General features: G+C 40.3%; 1 protein-coding gene across 2 annotated transcripts in view; it reads right to left on the bottom strand.

Annotated features, from left to right (window-relative positions):
• Positions 1-18,710, bottom strand: part of DPY19L4 (dpy-19 like 4) — a 75,603-nt gene that overhangs the window by 10,810 nt on the left and 46,083 nt on the right. Inside the window, exons 7-13 of one of the 2 annotated variants that reach the window (XM_021942508.2) lie at positions 16,902-17,034; positions 14,324-14,455; positions 13,832-13,930; positions 12,965-13,038; positions 11,440-11,598; positions 9,472-9,591; positions 2,296-2,416 (exon numbers count right to left, since the gene is read on the bottom strand). In XM_021942508.2, coding sequence (XP_021798200.2) covers positions 2,296-2,416; positions 9,472-9,591; positions 11,440-11,598; positions 12,965-13,038; positions 13,832-13,930; positions 14,324-14,455; positions 16,902-17,034 — 838 coding nt within the window. Of the gene's footprint in view, positions 1-2,295; positions 2,417-9,471; positions 9,592-11,439; positions 11,599-12,964; positions 13,039-13,831; positions 13,931-14,323; positions 14,456-16,901; positions 17,037-18,710 lie in introns of both variants that reach the window. The other variant, XM_009213349.4, reaches the window with a different exon arrangement.

Genomic DNA, 18,710 nt, shown 5'->3' with positions numbered 1-18,710 from the left:
AAGGTAATGCTCATAATTTCAAATGGCAAGTTGATATTTGAAAAATTTGCCAGAAATCTATGTTATACAGATCTTACAAAGGATAGTACACTACTACATGAAAAGCTATCAACAAAAAAGACAATGAATTAACACAAAAAAATAGCTAATATACATCAGTACACTAGTCTGTTAAAATAAGAATGCATAAACTCTCCTCGAAATAAGACTGGCAAAATACGACACGAATATCATTAAAGATAATGTATCATCGTCCTGCTATAATAAAACCTGTTCTGCCTACTGTCCCATGTCTTTTAGTGACCCTATGATCCACCAGAAACCTAGGAAACATCTAAGATATCTCCCTGTTCCTCATTTCCCCATACTTAATAAGCAGTGAGGCTTACTGATCTTCTAACTACTTTTTTCATTCGAATCTGGCATACTGCTAATCGAATGGGCTTTGGAGTCAGAAAAACCTGGGTGTGGCTGGGTGCAGTAGCTCACACCTATAATTCCAGAACTTAGGGGGCGAAGGTGGGAGGATTGCTTGAGTCTAGGAGTTTGAGACCAGCCTGGGCAACACAGAGAGACCCTGTCTCTAAAAATAAAAAATGTTTTAATTAGCTGGGCATGGTGGAGTGTGCCTGAAGTCCCAGCTACTCAGGAGCATGAGGAAGGAGGATTGCTTAAGCCCAGGAATTTAAGGCTGCAGTGAACCACGACTGTGCCACTGCACTCCAGCCTGGGAGAGTCAGACTCTGTCTCAAAAAAAAAAAAAAAAAAAAGAGAAAAGAAAATCCTGGGCGTGAATCATGATTTCCATACTTACAAGCTTGGCAATCTCAAGCAAGTTATTTAACCAATTAAAGCCTTGTTTTTATCTATAAAACAGAGAAAATCTAAGACTGAATAGCATGTGAAATGCTTCAAACAGTACCTGACATAATGAGCATTCAATAAATTGAAGCTTCAATTACTTCTATCCACTCTGCCTCCTCTGTGACTGAAGTTTGTTGCCTGTGGACTATCCTTCACAGAATTGTCAGAGTGAGCAAATAGAAAATACAAGTCTGACTCTCTCGCTTTCCATGAGGCATACACATCCCAATTCCTTCCCACTGCCGACGGCATGAGAGCCAGTTCCGCAGCATGACACTCAGGGACCCCATGGCCTCACCTTCCTCCATTTCTCCAGTCTCATTTCTTGACCACCCCTACCTACCTCACACTTTGTGTGCCAAGAAAACTAAATATATTGTGCCTTTTTCCCAGTCCCTTTGATTACATCATATTCTTTGCCTACCTCTGTGTCTATTCCTTCTACCATGAATACCCTCTCTTTCCCCTTCATTTGCCTAATAACTAAATATCTTTCTAATCTCAGATAGGAAAGCCTTATTTGAGTGCCTAAAAAAAAAGAAAAACAGAATTAAGTAGCCCTTCCCTATGTTCTAAAAGAACCCTATGAAAAGTTCTTTTTGTTTTTTAGGAGGCAGGACAGGGAGAGAAGGAAGAGCTGGCAGGTTGGAGAAAGTGGAAGCGGAGGGAGCAGGGGACAGAGGGTCGAATTCTTATTATCTGTTTTTACGCCCAGAGATTATAATCCACTTGATGAAATTAACTATGCTATAATTATCTTTGTATCCCAAGCACACAGCAGGCAGAATGGAATGTTCCATTCATATAGAAAATATACCATAGTTCTAAATCAAACCAAGAAAGATATTATAAAAATTAATTCTTGGTGGCCTCTCACATTACTGATTCACTCACATTTTTACCTTTTATTTTTAAAGTTGTATGCCTTAAAATGCATTACTTTGATAATCAGAATTTTTTTTTAAATTTTTATTTTTTGAGACAAAGTCTTGCTCTGTTGCCAGGCTGCAGTGCAGTGGTGTGATTTTGGCTTACTGCAACCTCTGCCTCCTGGGTTCAAGCAATTCTCAATTCTCAGCCTCTCGAGTAGCTGGGACTACAGGCATGTGCCACCATGCTCAGCTAGTTTTTTTTGTATTTTAAGTAGAGACAGGGTTTTACCATGTTGGCCAGGCTGGTCTCGAACTCCTGGCCTCAAGTGATCCACCCATCTCAGCCTCCCAAAGTGCTGGGATTACATGCGTGAGCCACCGTGTCCAGCCCAGAAATTATTTTAAAAAATGTTTTGCACAGGATCTGTTTTTCTACCTGTAAGTCATCATGTAATTTACTCATGCTATTTCAATTGTATTCAATGTAGTTTCCACTTATTAGCTTTGATTTTATATAATCAGAAGAGAAACAAATACTTCACGCGAAATAATGACTCACCAACAATACTGGGTGTACAGTTCTTAATCGAAGCCACTTGAAAAGTGTCATCCAAAGTTCAGGAGAACATACGCCAAATGCTGCTAACATGCACACATAAGGAATCCAGATGTACTTCAAGCTGGAAAACACAAATGGAGTCATACATGAGACATCCTGTGAATGCCATTATTATCTAATTTCTCTCCTCTGAGCTCTTTCCTGCTACTCACAAAAATACCAAAATGTTAAGGGACAGTGAAAAAGCTTAGCCTCTAATTTTCAGCAACAGATTGTTATCTAGTTTTTTAAAAATCAAGCAGACATGTGGTCTAGCAAATTAGGATAAAATAAAAGCATTAATACTGATGAGGATGCAGGAAAATTGTATTCTCGGAGAGAATATAAACTATTAGAGTTTTTTCAGAAGGCAGTTTGGTGAACTGGGAGTGGTGGCTCATGCCTGTAATCCCAGCACTTTGGGAGGCTGAGGTGGGTGGATCACTTGAGGCCAGGAGTTTGGGACCAGCCTGGGCAACAGAGTGAAACCCCGTCTCTACCAAAACTACAAAAATTAGCCAGGCGTGGTGACATATGCCTGTGGTCCCAGCTACTTGGGAGGCTGAGGCAGGAGGATCACCTAAGCCTGGAAGGCAGAGGTTGCAGTGAGCCAAAATTGCACCACTGTACTCCAGCCTGGGTGAAGAGCAAGACTCTGTCTTAAAAAAAAGAAAAAAAAAAAACCCTCTAAGATAGGCAATGCTATTTCTAGTAATGTAGCCTGAAAATATATTAGCATAAGAGTATAAAGATAGACATACAAGGGGTTTTTTTTTTTTTTTTTTTTTGAAGCAGAGTCTCACTGTCGCCCAGGCTAGAGTACAGCAGGTGTGATCTTGGCTCACTGCAACCCCCGCCTTCTGGGTTCAAGCGATTCTCCTGCCTCAGCCTCCCAAGTAGCTGGAATTACAGGCACATGCCACCATGCCCAGCTAATTTCTGTATTTTTAGTAGAGACCAGGTTTCACCATGTTGGCCAGGCTGGTCTCAAATCCTGACCTCAAGTGATCCACCTGCCTTGGCCTCCCAAAGTGCTCAGATTACAGGCGTGAGCCACCGTGCCTGGCCACACACAAGAGTTTTAACTACAGCATTTTGTTTTACTAGCAAGAAAATTGGAAAAAAACAAAAACAAAAACAAACTTCTGTTCTTCAATAGGTATTGACTAAATAAATTATTATAAGAAACAAAAAAGCAAAATGCAAAACTTCATGTGCAATGTTAACCTAATTTTTGCTTTCTATTTTTTTTAATGTAGATATATGGCACAAGCAAAAATAACACCTGGGGCTGGGCGCAGTGGCTCACACCTGTAATCCCAGGACTTTGGGAGGCTGAGATGGCCAGATCACTTGAGGTCAGCAGTGTAAGACCAGCCTGGCCAACATGGTGAAATCCCATCTCTAGTAAAAATACAAAAATTTGGCCATGTGTGGTGGCTCTTGCCTGTAATCCCAGCAAACTGGGAGGATGAAGCAGTGGATCACCTGAGGTCAGGAGTCTGAGACCAGCCTGGGCAACATAGGGAAACCCTGTCTCTACTAAAAATACAAAAAATTAGCCGGGCGTAATGGCAGGTGCCTGTAGTCCCAGCTACTCAGGAGGCTGAGGCAGGAGAATGGCGTGAACCCAGGAGACAGAACTTGCAGTGAGCCGAGATCATGCCACTGCACTCCAGCCTGGATGACAGAGCGAGACTCTGTCTCAAAAAAAAAAAAAAGTTAAAAATTTAGCTCTTAAATTAAAAAGATTAAAAATCAAGGTGTACAGAAAAAAATTAACTTGTATCATTAGAAGAAAATACATTACTTTATGTTGTAGATGTTAAAGAAAACAAAAGGAGCCCATCTCCGTAGGAGATGCCAACTGCTAAAAATGGAAGAGGAAAAGTTTAGAAAAATTAATAGATATCAGTGCTTAGTACAGATTATCAAGAAAAAAATAACATTTCAAGGGACAACTTGTGTAATAAATACTAAGGAGAACAATCAGACCCTTCTATGATATATTCCCTGGTGTCAAACTCAGAAGAGACTGGAAGAATCTGGGCCTAGAGTATAAATGTTAACCACTGCAGTTTTATAAAACAGCAAAGCCATGGAATGGAGAAAATAAAGAAATATCCAGGCTGGGTACAGTGGCACACGCCTGTCATCCCAACACTTTGGGAGGCCAAGACAGTAGGATCATTTGAAGCCAGATGTTCACGACCAGCCTGGGCAACAAAATTAGACCCTGTCTCTACAAAAGAATTTTTTTAATTTTCAAAAATTAAGAGGCTGGGTGCAGTGGCTCACACCTGTAATCCCAGCACTTTGGGAGGCTGAGGCGGGTGGAACACCTGAGGTCAGGAGTTCGAGACCAGCCTGGCCAACACGGTGAAACCCCATCTTTAATAAAAATACAAAATTTAGCCAGGGATGGTGGCGCACGCCTGTAATCCCAACTACTCTGGAGGCTGATGCAGGATAGTAGCTTGAACCTGAGAGGTGGACGTTACAGTGAGTCGAGATGGTACCACTGTACTCCAGCCTGGGCAAGAGAACAAGATCCTGTCTCAAAAAAAAAAAAAAAAAAAAAAAAAAAAAAAAGGAGAGCTCTGCTCTTGTTTGCAGCTGATCTAGGGGCACAATGGTTTTGGCACACACAAAAAAATTGGAATACGTGCATAGTTTTTTCCAATATGCATGTTTCACGAACTTTTTGAAGACTCCTTGTATCCACAGTGAAATATTTTTTAGCCTTGAAAAAGAAGAAAATCTTGTCATCTTACAATATAGATGAAATTTGATGATGTGACATAAAGTGAAATAAGCCAGTCACAAAAAGATAAACACTATAGGATTCCACTTACATGAGGTATCTAAAGTAAACAAATTCATAGAAATGGAAAGTAAAGGCCAGGCACAGTGGCTCCTGGTATAATCCCAGCACTTTGGGAAACCAAGGTGGGCAGATCACCTGAAGTCGGGAGTTCGAGTCCAGCCTGACCAACATGGAGAAACCCCATCTCTACTAAAAATACAAAATTAGCTGGACATGGTGGCGCATGCCTGTAATCCCAGCTACTTGGGAGGCTGAGGCAGGAGAATTGCTTGAATCCGGGAGGTGGAGGCTGCGGTGAGCTGAGATCATAGCATTGCACTCCAGCCTGGCAACAAGGGTGAAACTCCGTCTCAAAAAAAAAAAAAAAAAGAAAGAAATGGAAAGTAAAATGGTGATTATTAGAGGTTGAGGGTAGGGAAAAAAATGAGAGTTGTTCATCGATATACAGTTTTAGATTTACAAGATGAAAATGTTGTGCAGATCTGTTGTACAACAATGTGTGAATATACTAAACACTGCTGAATTGTATACTTAAAAAACATTAAGATAGTAGATTTTATGTTATGTACTTTTTTATCATAATTTTAAAAAAACTTAAATGTGGCTGGGTACAGGGGCTCACGCCTATAATCCCAACACTTTGGGAGGTTGAGATGGGAGGATGGCTTGAGCCCAGGAGTTCAAGACCAGCCTGGGCAACATGGTGAGACCTCATCTCTACAAAAACTTTAAAAAATATTAGCCAGGCATGGTGACACCAGCCTGTGGTCCCATCTAGTTGAGAGGATATCGTGGGAGCATTGCTTGAGCCTGGGAGTTCGAGAGCACAGTGAGCTGTGATGGCACCCCTGTACTCCAGTCTGGGCGACAGAATGAGACCCTGTCTTTTTTTCTTTTTTTTAACTGAAGACGCGGCCTCACTCTGTCGCCCAGACTGGAGTGCAGTGGCATGATCATGACTCACTGTGGCCTTGAACTCCAAGGCTGAAGCAATCCATCCACCTCAGCCTCCATAGTGGCTGGGACCACAGACGTATGCCACCATGCCTGGCGCTTTTTTTTTTTGTAGAGATGGGGTCTTGCCATGTTGCCCAGATTGGTTTCAAACTCCCGGGCTCAAGTGATCATTGTCCTCCATCTTCCAAAGTGCTGGGATTATAGGCGTGAGCCACCACGCCCAGCCTATCTCTCAAAAACACAAAAACAAGGCCAGGCGCACCTGCTTATGCCTGTTATCCTAGCACTTTGGGAGGCTGAGTCAGGCGGATCACCTGAGATCAAGGGTTCAAGACCAGCCTGACTAACATGAAGAAACCCCATCTCTACTCAAAATACAAAATTAGCTGGGCTTGGTGGCGCATGCCTGTACCCAGCTACTTGGGAGGCTGAGGAAGGAGAATCACTTGAACTGGGAGGCAGAGGTTGCAGTGAGCTGAGATTGTGCCACTACAATCCAGCCTGGGCGACAAAGACTCTGTCTCAAAAAACAAAAACAAAAAACAAAAACTTAAACATAATTATCTTCAATGCTATTAAACATTCAGTTTCTATACAAGTAACCTAATTGAAGAATTTAAAGCTCCAAACTTCTAAAGATGGTAACATTTTCTTCATCTATTAAAGAAAGATGCTCCTATATGAATTACAACTTAATAATTAACTTTAATATGCAAAGGGTTTCATATATTGCCTTTTGTTGTTGTTGTTTTCTGATACGGAGTCTTGCCCTGCTGCCCAGGCTAGAGTGCAGTGGCACAATCTTGGCTCCCTGCAACCTCCGCCTCCTGGGTTCAAGTGATTATCCTGCCTTAGTCTCCTGAGTAGCTGAGATTACAGGTGCCTACCACCACACCCAGCTAATTTTTTTGTATTTTTAATAGAGACGGGGGTTTCACCATGTTGGCCAGGCTGGTTTCGAACTCCTGACCTCAAGTGATCCGCTTGCCTCAGGCTCCCAAAATGCTAGGATTACAGGCGTGAGTCACTGTGCCCGGCCTCATATATTGCCTTTTATGAAATGTATTCCCATGCATCTTATTTATTGTACAGTAAAGGATTAACCTTGCTTAAAAAGAGATTTGGCCTTTGCCCTCAACTTCTAGGTGGTAACCTCTTGCCTGATAAGAGCATCTTCGTTTGCCTGGGTCCTTTAGGTCATGCATAAGAGTCTATGCTAACAGTGTGATTTATGGTGGGAGCCTTGGGCCATGTGGTGTCAGTTCAACTTCTGAAGGGCTGAAGACTAATGTCAGCCACACAGGTGGTCAACCACATATATATGACTGAGCCCCAGTACAAACCCTAAATTCAAAGCATGGGTGAGCTTCCCTGATTGACAGTACTCCGTGTGTACCGTCACACATCGTTTCTGAGAGGAAAACAGGTACTGTCTGCATGATTCCACTGGGAGGGAACAAATGGTAGTTCTGTGCTTTGATGTCTCCTGGACCTTGTCCTATGGGTCTCTTTCCTCTGCTGATTTTAATCTGTGTCCTTTCACTGTAACAAACTGTAACTCGAGTATAATGACTTTTTAAAATCAAGCCTGAGGGTAGTTTGGAGGACTCTCAAACTTGCAGTTGGTGACAGAAGTAAGGATGGTCTTAGGAATTTCTGACCATTGCATTTACCTTCCTAGACTGTGTGCTTCTGAGGAAGGGGGATCCTATCATGTGTATTTCTGTATCTCCCACTATTGCTAGAAGAGTATGAAAAAAACAAAAACTTCTGCTGAATGAATACATTTTAATAAAGTTTATTAACAAGATGGCACGATTTTCTACAGAAGCAGGAAGGGAAGTTTAAAAACTAAATACTTAAAAATAAATAGTGCAAGATATGTTTCAAGGATTCAAACTCCCTAAACAATTATTACATAACTTATCTAAATATTAATATGTGAATACCTATTTTGCCTTAACAAATTTAAGGTATACAGAACACTAAAATGATCAAGCAAGTGAAATACAAAAATTCTACCTTATTGAACATTAAATGGGGCCCTACATATATTTTGTAAAAGTTCATTTGCCATTGAAAGACAATAAAATAAATGAGGTAAGGAAAGGATAAAAGCCTACCACAAGCTCCCTGTGCTACAGCCAGACTGAGCTCCTTTTCCTCCCACCAACAATGTGCCATGATTCTTCCTGCCCAGGCCTGGGCATATGCCGTTCCCTCTACCTGCAGTACTCTTGCCTCTTTGGGTCACCTAGTCCACTCCTACTCACCCTTCAGGTCTCAGGCACTTTTTCTTTAGGGAACCTTTCTGATCTCTTTAAGTCAAATTCTGTTTTATATGTTCTTATAGCACCATGTACATCTCCTTCACTTACCAAAGTTGTAATTTTATTTTTGTATGATTGACATCTGTCATCTCCATTAGGCCATAAGTTAAATAAGGTTAGAGACTGTCTGTTCCACTATTGGGCTTATTGAGGTACCTTTAGCACCTAGCACAACGCCTAGAACTTGGAATATGTTCAATAGTTTTTTAACAAATGAATGAATAAGTAAATGTCAGTTCATTATACTATAAACATCTTTGTAAACTCCAGATAAATTAAGAAAGTTTATAGGTTTTGAGTTTTTATAAAGTTTTATAAACGTATTATTGGATGTATCTACTTATTATCATTAAAAAAGACAATCTTTGCTGGGCATGGTGGCTCACACCTGTAATCCCAACACTTTGGGAGGCCAAGGCGGGCAGATCATGAGGTGAGGAGTTCAAGACCAGCCTGATCAATGTGGTGAAACCCTGTCACTACTAAAAATACAAATAAATTAGCCGGGCATGGTGCTGTACGCCTGTAATCCCAGCTACTGAGGAGGCTGAGACAAAATTGCTTGAACCTGGGAGGCGGAGGTTGCAGTGAGTTGAGATTGTGCTACTGCACTGCAGCCTGGGTGACAGAACAAGATTCTACAAAAAAAAAAAAAAAAGACAATCTTTGTGGGTTTTTTTACTTTTTTTTTTTTTTTGAGACGGGGTCTCGCTCTGTTGCTCAGGCTAGAGTGCAGTGGCGCAATCTCGGCTCATTGCAACCTGTACCTCCCAGGTTCGACAGACCCTGCCACCTCAGCCTCCCCAGTAGCTGGGACTACAGGCGCACACCACCACACCCAGCTAATTTTTGTATTTTTAGTAGAGACGGAGTCTCACCATGTTGGTCACACTGGTCTCAAACTCCTGACCTCAGGTGAGCTGCCTGCCTTGGCCTCCCAAAGTACTGGGATTACAGGTGTGAGTCACTGCTCTCGGCCAACAATCTTTGTAAAAACAAAGGGATCAAATAAAGTACACTTACCCTTCTATAACCATTGCAAGAGAACCCAATAAAATAGTGTGAATTACATGATAAATTATTTCTGGTCTTTCTCCAATTTGTCCATCTTCAAGAGTAACAGTTTCCTTCAGGGACTTACCACTACAAAAAGAAAATGTATTTTTTAATACTTTGAAAATATATTTGTAAAAAACCAAAGATACATTGTTTATCATCTTTGAAGTACATACCTAAAATTTTATATTTCAACATAACAAAAAATATAGGTGATCTTTAAAATTTGAAAGTATATTGTACTAGTTAAATACCTAACATATATACTACGTTTCTGCAAATGGCTTTTAGAACCTGAAGACAACAAACTCTATGAAGACTAAACATGAATTTTCAGAAAAATAAAAAAGGGCTAGGAGCAGTGACTCACGCCTGTAATCCTAGAACTTTGGGAGGCCAAAGTGGGAGGACACTTGAGGTCAAGAGTTCGAGACCAGCCTGGCCAACATGATGAAACCCCGTTTCTACTAAAATACAAAAATTAGCCAGCCGTGGTGGTGCATGCTTGAAATCTCAGCTACTCTGGAGGTTGAGGCAGGAGAATTGCTTGAATCTGGGAGGTGGAGGTTGCAGTGAGCCAAGATCGTGTCACTGCACTCCAGCCTGAGTGACAGAGTAAGACTCCGTCTCAAAAAAAAGAAAATAATAATAAAGATTTGTAGGTTCTTCTTCCAAGATCAATTATGAATCAACTAGCAATTGCTAAATTAATATAGTTAAATCATAATTTGAATAAATTCTTAAAATTAAGAAATTATACACAATCTCTGTCTTTTCAAACATGATAAAAACATCAAAGATTAGTCAAACTTTATAGCTTTTTTTTTTCTTTTTCTTTAAGAGATGGGGGTCTCACTATGTTGCCCAGGCTGGTCTTGAACTCCTGGCATCAAGCAATCCTGCATCAGCCTCTCAGATTGTTGGAATTATAGGCATAAGCCACTGCCCCTGGCCTCAAACTTTGTAATTTAAAACTACTTATACTGCTAACTTCGTTTAAGTTAAATAGAATAAATTATTCTTATATTAAGTAAAAATTTGTACAAATTAGTGAATTGGTCTGTAAAAGTTTAACTGATTATTTAAACTTCAGTTATATATTAAGTCTCTAAGTTTAGGGCTGAGCACGGTGGCTCATGCCTGTAATCCCAGCACTTTGGGAGGCCGAGGCGGGTGGATCACTTGAGGTCGGGAGTTTGAGACCAACCTGACCAACATAGATAAAATACAAAATTAGCTGGGCGTGGCAGCGCATGCCTGTAATCCCAGCTACTCGGGAGGCTGAGGTAGGAGAATCGCTTGAACCCAGGCTAAGGTAGGAGAATTGCTTGAACCCGGGAGGCAGAGGTTGCATAGAGCCAAGATTGTGCGACTGCACTCCAGCCTGGGCAACAAGAGTGAGACTCTGTCTCAAAAAAAAAGACAAAAACAAAAAACAAAACAAAACAAAAAACTAAGTTTAAATTTTTCTGGTCAACACAACCTTTTTTTTTTTTTTGACAGGGAGTCTCACTCTGTTGCCCAGGCTGGAGTGCAGTGGTGCAATCTCGGCTTACCACAACCTCTGCCTTCCGGGTTCAAGCGATTCACCTGCCTCAGCCTCCCGAGTAGCTAGGATTAACAGTGAGCGCCATCACGTCCAGCTAATTTTTGTACTTTTAGTAGAGATGGGGTTTCACCATATTGGCCTGACTGGTCTCAAACTCCCGACCTTGTGATCTGCCGGCTTTGGCCTGCCAAAGTGTTGGGATTACAGGTGTGAGCCGTCTCACCTGGCCAACACATCTTATAATGATATTTTCCATGTCAATGAAAAGAGAATGGAATTAGAAGCTCTAAAACAAATATAAAAATATTGGAAGAATATTAAAAATAAGTATTTCATACATTTCCATAATTATGTTAGTAATATGATTGATTCTCATAGGTACTTACTTAATCCTCCTAAAAATAACTTGCAACATAGAAAGAAAACAAATAATTAACACCAGGATATAGAAAGGTAATAAAGAAGACTGTGTCAATCGCAGAAAAAAATCTTGAGATGGTGCCTGCAGGGATTCTTGACAGAGAAGCCAATTCATTGTAAAATTCCTATAGAAGACAAAAAGCATGATATTAAATTCACAGACGTTTTAAACTACTGAACACAAAAGTATTTTTTTTAATATCAGTAAAAACTAAGAAAAACCACATTTCCTAAACCCGTTTACTTATAATAGCAAGGTACTATCCTTTATAAATGACGATAATAGTAACGTATTAGTAAACAAAGCATATGCTCTCACTAAAACCGCTCTAATGAATGTAAAACTGCTGCTTTTTATTGCCAAGTAACGTGACCATCTCTAAAGCCCAATATAGTTTTTAGGGAATTTTGGTTTCTATCTTTATCTAGAAGACAACAAACAATTCAGCTGGCTAACCTCTACAAATGCATTGTCAAATATGGTAGCTACTAGAGACATGAGGTTTTTAAACAGCTGAAATGTGGCCAATTCAAATTGAGACATACTTTAAGTACAAAATACACCCAGGATTTCAAAGAAAAGAAGAGCAAAATAATGATTTGAAAAACAAAATATATCCTTAATAATTTTTACATTGTTTACAAATTATTTTTATATATTAGAGAAAATATGTTAAAATTAATTTCACTTGCTTCTTTGTATTTTTAAAAATACGGCTACTAGAAAATTACAATTACATAAGTGGTTCACATATTATTATTGGATAGACCTACTCTATATTGACAGGTGTAACTCAACTAGGACCCACTTAAAAAAGAGATACCTACTTATTAAGATAAATCATAACATTTGAAATGTAAACCTTTTGAGCAGTATGAATCAGGATAAACATTTTTTGGCCCTAAGTATGATCAACAAGACTCCTGGTTGTATATATGTTTATCTGCGTCCTCATTTCTCATCCATCTCTAAACTCCTATCCTCAATCCCTAGCCGTAGGGAAGGATGTTAGAGATGGAGTGATGTTCAGGAGTGCTCACTGATGGATTGAGAATGTCTACTTAAATCATTGGGTTTAGAACAAAATGTTAAAGTTTAACAATGTGGTAAACACATTCTAAGGTTTTTTTTTCTTTTCTTTTTTAAGACAGGGTCTCACTGTCGCCCGGGCTGGGGTGCACTGGCATGATCTTGGCTAACTACGACCTCCACCTCCCAGGCTCAGGTGGTCCTCCTACCTCAGCTTCCTAAATAACTGGGACCAAGGCATGCACCACCACACCCAGCTAATTTTTTTTTTTTTTTTTGGTTGGTTTTTTTGTAGAGACAGGGTTTTGCCATGTTGCCCAAGCAGTCATGAACTACCCGCCTCAGCTTCCCAAAGTGCTAGCATTACAGATGTGAGCCACTATGCCCGGCCATTGAAGTTTTTTAATCTTTATTGTCTAAGTGGTATCAATTTAGGTAAACTTACATAATCTAAAACTTACTTAGTCATATTTAGTCCAAATTTTACTTCAAGGAATTTCAGCATGTGCCCATTTTCTTTGTGTGGGACAAACATCTAGAAGAGAAAAACACCAGTTAAACAAAGAAATATTAGCTATGCTTACAAGCACATGCTTTCCCCAATACTAGAGACAGAAAACACAACAAGACTACAAAACAAAAATATGAATAAATAATATATGGTATGACTATGGAGCAAGGAGATTTACTAACATAAATCAATACCATGACCTTATGTTGAAGCATAAACTACAATGGGGTACTAAGAACATTTCTTTTTTTCTTTTCTTTTTTTTTTTTGAGACAGAGTTTCATTCTTGTTGCCCAGGCTGGAGTGCAATGGCATGATCTTGGCTCACCGCAACCTCTGCCTCCCAGGTTCAAGTGATTCTCCTGCCTCAGCCTCCCGAGTAGCTGGGATTACAGACACGTACCACCACGCTCAGCTGATTTTTTGTATTTTTAGTAGAGATGAGGTTTTACCATGTTGGCCAACCTGGTCTCAAACTCCTAACCTCAGGTGATCAAGAACATTTCAACCTTATCCCACCAGGCTCAAGTAACTCACCCACTCTTCTAAACACTTTTCATTTGTCTCACTTTATTCCATATGGTGACATTTTTAACTTAATAAAAAATATGCATTCCCTTTTTCTTTTTAACTATATACAGAAAAGAATCAGAATCCTACTTTCTCACCCAATATGCTAGTTATGATTATTGTTTAACTCAAAATTATACTGTTCAAACTCTATTACTGTGCTACCTCATTATTCTCATTAAAATTTAGTCCAATATACTTCATTATTCATTTTGTTTTACTATATGAATCCCAGAGAGTTACTTACCTTCATTATAATATTCAATGTTATTGTCAGAGTACACACCAAGTAAAAATTAATCACTTTTATTATTTTAGCTACAAAACTTCCTTTCTTCACATTCAGCTGTGGAGGAAAAAGCATATGAATAAAGAAGTGAGGTGTTAAAAAATTAACAATTTAAAAAGTAATCATAAGAATGGCCGAGCACGGTGGCTCAAGCCTGTAATCTCAGCACTTTGGGAGGCCAAGGAGGGGGGATCACTTGAGGTCAGGAGTTTGACACCAGCCTGGCCAACATGGTGAAACCCGGTCTCTACTAAAAATACAATTAGCTGGGTGGGGTGGCACATGCTTCTGATCCCAGCTACTTGGGAGGCTGAGGCAGGAGAATCACTTGAACCCAGGAGGCAGAGGTTGCAGTAAGCTGAGATGTACTCCAGCCTGGGCAACAGAGCAAGACTCCATCTCAAAAAAAATAAATTAAAATAAGAACAATAAAAAGACAGTTCTAATTACCTGAAGGCACTTAGCAAGCATTAAGGCTGCTACTAAACTTAGTAAAGGAGATACCAACAAAGCTGGATTCTCAAACTGCAGTAAATATCCCAGAAAGAGGGAAAATATGTAGATTTTATAAACTTCATAAACCTGTTGTGACAAAAATAAAATAAGTGAGAATAAGTTATATTTTATCACACGTTTTCATTTGTTTTATTTAGATTTAACTATAATTATACAGTAAATGCTCTACTATAATTTAGGAAAGTATTATGCAAATGTTCAATCAATATTTTTAATGTTGGCCGGGCATGGTGGCTCACATCTGAAATCCTAGCACTTTGGGAGGCCAAGGTGGGTAGATCACTTGAGGTCAGGAGTTCGAGACAAGTCTGGCCAACATTGTGAAACCCGTCTCTATTAAAAACAAAAAATATTAGCTGGGCATGGTGGCGAGAGCCTGTAATCCCAGCTACTCGGGAGGCTGAGGCAAGAGAATTGCTTAACCCGGTAGGTGGAAGTTGCAGTGAGCCAAAATCGCACCATTGCACTCCAGCCTGGGTGACGGAGCAAGACTGTCTCAAAAAAAGAAAAAGAAAAAACAAAAATCAGACGGGCATGGTGGCACGCACTTGTAGTCTCAGCTACTCAGGAGGCTGAGGTAGAAGGATCGCTTGAGCCTGGGAGGCAGACGTTGCAGTGAACCATGATTGAGCCACTGCACTCCAGCCTGGGTGACAGAGTGAGAGCCTGTCTCCAAAAAAGTAAAAATAAATAAATTAAAATAAAATAAAAAACAAAAAGAAAAAAAATCAGTCAATAGCCAGAGCCACTTAAAAAAAAAAAAAAAAAGATACCTCGGTCAGGTGCGGTAGCTCATGCCTGTAATTCCAACACTTTGGGAGGCTGAGGCGGGTGGATCAAAAGGTCAGGAGTTTGAGACCAGTTTGGCTAACATGGTGAAATCCCATCTCTACTAAAAATACAAAAACTAGCTGGGTGTGGTGGCAAGCGCCTGTAATCCCAGCTACTTGGAAGGCTAAGGCAGGAGAATCGCTTGAAGCCAGGAGGTGGAGGTTGCAGTGAGCTGAGATTGAGCCACCGCACTCTAGCCTGGACGACAGAGTTAGACTCCGTCTCAAAAAAAACCAAAAAGAGGCCGGGCGCGGTGGCTCACGCCTGTAATCCCAGCACTTTGGGAGGCCGAGGCGGGCGGATCACAAGGTCAGGAGATCGAGACCACAGTGAAACCCCGTCTCTACTAAAAATACAAAAAATTAGCCGGGCGCGGTGGTGGGCGCCTGTAGTACCAGCTACTCAGGAGGCTGAGGCAGGAGAATGGCGTGAACCCGGGAGGCGGAGCTTGCAGTGAGCCGAGATCGCGCCACTGCACTCCAGCCTGGGCGACAGCGCGAGACTCCGTCTCAAAAAAAAAAAACAAAAAAAAAAAAACCAAAAAGATACCTCACTGTTACAAGTCAGAACAGTAGTTACCCTTGGGGGTTGAAGTAATGACTGGGAGAGAGAGCATGATGGAGACTTCTGGGTGTTTGTAATGATCTATTCCCTTTTTAAATTTTTTTAGAGGTGGGGTCTCACCATGTTGCTCAGGCTGGTCAAGTGATCCTCCCGCCTCAGCCCCCACCTCACACAGCTAATTTAAAAAAATTTTTTGTACAGATAGGGTCTCACTGTGTCGCCCAGGCTGGATTTGAATTCCTGGGCTTAAGCAATCCTCCTGCCTTGGCCTCCCCAGTAGCTGGGACTACACGCATGTGCCACTACACCTGGCTTATGTTCTATTTTTGATTTGGGTTCTGGTTCTACAGAAGTGTGCCAGTTACCAAATAACTCTCTTAGTTCCAAACTCCCCTTTCTATCCTTTGCCTGGCAATGCTGGGCCTAGGACTCTGCAATCTACATTTCTGCTTTTCCTGTCGGTTGCCTATGAAGCTCTGCCAATAGGAAATGTTAGAGGGAAAGTGCAAGCCTGGAGGAGGAAGGAGCCTGCTCCTTCCTCTTGCTTCCTGATGACTTGAGGGTCCTGTGATCTCACCTCAAGGATGCTTCTTCAACCCAACAGAGCAATTACTTCCTATGGAAGCACTGAATGCAGCTGCAGTTTTCCCAACACTTCAAGAACCAGCTTCATCACATCTTCCAGCCCAAGAAACCCAAGACCAGTCAGACACAGCCACATCCTCAGAGGCCTGGGTCCCAATTCTGAAGGGCCCTACTTTTGAGCAAAGCTGGTATTTCTGAGCTCAAAAGTCTGAGTATCAGCTCTGTGAGGTCCTGTTCTATATTTCTACGTTTTAATAATTTCATATTTTTCCCTAGCAGTTAACTGCTTTCTGCGTTGCGATCTCTATGAAACTTTCAGGCTCTATTACCCTTTCATTTAGCAAGTTAATGACTTTATACTTGGTTAACAATTTATGTAACTTCTCTTTGTCCAAATAACTTAAATGTTGTACGCATTGGGGTTCTGAACCATAGGAGTGTATGGATGAAGAAAAGAGAGGTTTTAAGATACAATGCTATAAATACATTCATTCTCTGGATTTAAAATCATCATTTCAAAATGCCATAATACCTTGTCATTTTGCTTCAGTGAAAAGATATCTAGCAGGAATAGAGATATTGCTTGAAGAAACAGGAGATAATGGCTATACTCCCACATCATCATAAATGTGTAAGTTGAAGCACTCATCAACAAGTAGCAAAACCTCTAGGGAAAACAAATGAAAGAAACTAAATATCAATAGCTTTATTACGATAAAAGCCTATGAGACTGTTACCTCAAAGTTGCAGCTCTGTTACTCGTTCAACTTTAAGCTATATAATTATTGAAACTTTGTTTTTAAATCACATAATTATTATTAAATCCTTTCAAAAACAACAAGAGCTTCAAATAAGGCACTTGAGAGAAATCAACCACTTGTCCTTCAATGTTCAACATCACATTGAGAATTTCAGGAAGACAAAGGGGAAGAAAAAGAAAATTCAATATAATTTTCTTTCATCCCAAAAGAAGTAAAGCAATAAATATAAGAAAGTGGTGGCGTTTACTAGACCTGGCTGGTGAGCTTTTGTTATTGTGGAAGCAACTCCTTTTGCTGTGAAAATAATATTTCAATTCCATGGTGCTTCAAGTTTTAATAATTTCCTAATTTTCCCTTTGTTCCCTCAGTCCTAGTGGTGGTAGCCGCTTTCTATAGTTGTGATCTCTATGAAACTTTCAGGCTCTTATTACCCTTTCATTTAGCAAGTTAATGACTTTATACTTGGTTAACAATTTATGTTAACTTTTCTCTGTCCAAATAACTTAAATGTTGGTATTCATCATGGTTCAAACTTATTTTCTTAAAAACTTCATTTAAATAGTCTGTTTACATCTCAGCCTATTCCACAGCCTATGTCTTTGCTTTTTTCATTTCCTGTCAACAGAAGTGTTATCTTTCCCCAATGCCTGTACTGTCAGCCATATTAAACTTTTAGCTCTTTTCCTCTGCTAAATACTAAACACAAGGGATGTCACTGCCCTTGCCGAAAATCTGCCTAGGTCAATTCTGTCCTTCAAAATGTCATCTCCCATGTGATCCCTTAGCAAGTTACCAAGTCTGTGACAAATCCCATAACATATTCAACAACAGCCTCTCCTTCTTCCATGGACCTACTTTTAAACTCTGGATCCCTCCACTGGCTGTAGTGTCAAATGACCTTGTTCAGATAAGAACAGTGAAGGAGAAGGACAATAAAGGTCAGTCAAGAAACCTAAGAACTGTGCTCTCTAAAACTAAGTCTTTCATACTCAGCTGACTACACTCAAGGATAAATTCCAGAGTCAGAAATACCTCAGCCTTCAGCAGATAATTTTCCAGCATCCTGAATTAGATTAAGACCAGAGAACCAAATGTAAGAAATGGCAAACTTCCACCTGTTGGGCAAATAACACCAACTGCAAAGCACAGAAGGGCTCTAACATAAGCTTCTGCTCTTCCTGTCACCATAGCTATGCGCAGGGCAAGGGTTCTGGAAGCCTTCTAATGTGGAACAATCAGAACTGTAATAACCAGACCTGACACCATCATTCCCAGAGAAACCAATTCCAGAAAGCAATGAAGGCTCAAATCTAGACCCAGCCTAATTAACGTACCGGGCATTTGGACATTAATTCTGAGATTCTGGTGGAAAGCTACAACATACTAAAACAAATTGTTAATTCCAAAGGTTGACTCTCAAACTACTCTAAGAGCACACAGTAAAAATGTCTTAAAGAGAGAACTATGTATCAAACACAACCTGTAGAGTTAGCAAAGTTATTTCTTTCCCTGAGCATTTTCAAGGTTCTGTGCAGGCTTGCCTACCCTGACCTTGCTTGCAGTGTCTCACAGGGCTTCAC

The sequence above is a fragment of the Papio anubis genome, chromosome 8 (genome assembly GCF_008728515.1).
Source record: "Papio anubis isolate 15944 chromosome 8, Panubis1.0, whole genome shotgun sequence".
In the NCBI taxonomy this organism is placed as follows: Eukaryota; Metazoa; Chordata; class Mammalia; order Primates; family Cercopithecidae; genus Papio; species Papio anubis.
Note: the sequence above shows the minus strand (reverse complement) of the source record. Positions and strands in the feature narration are given on the sequence as shown.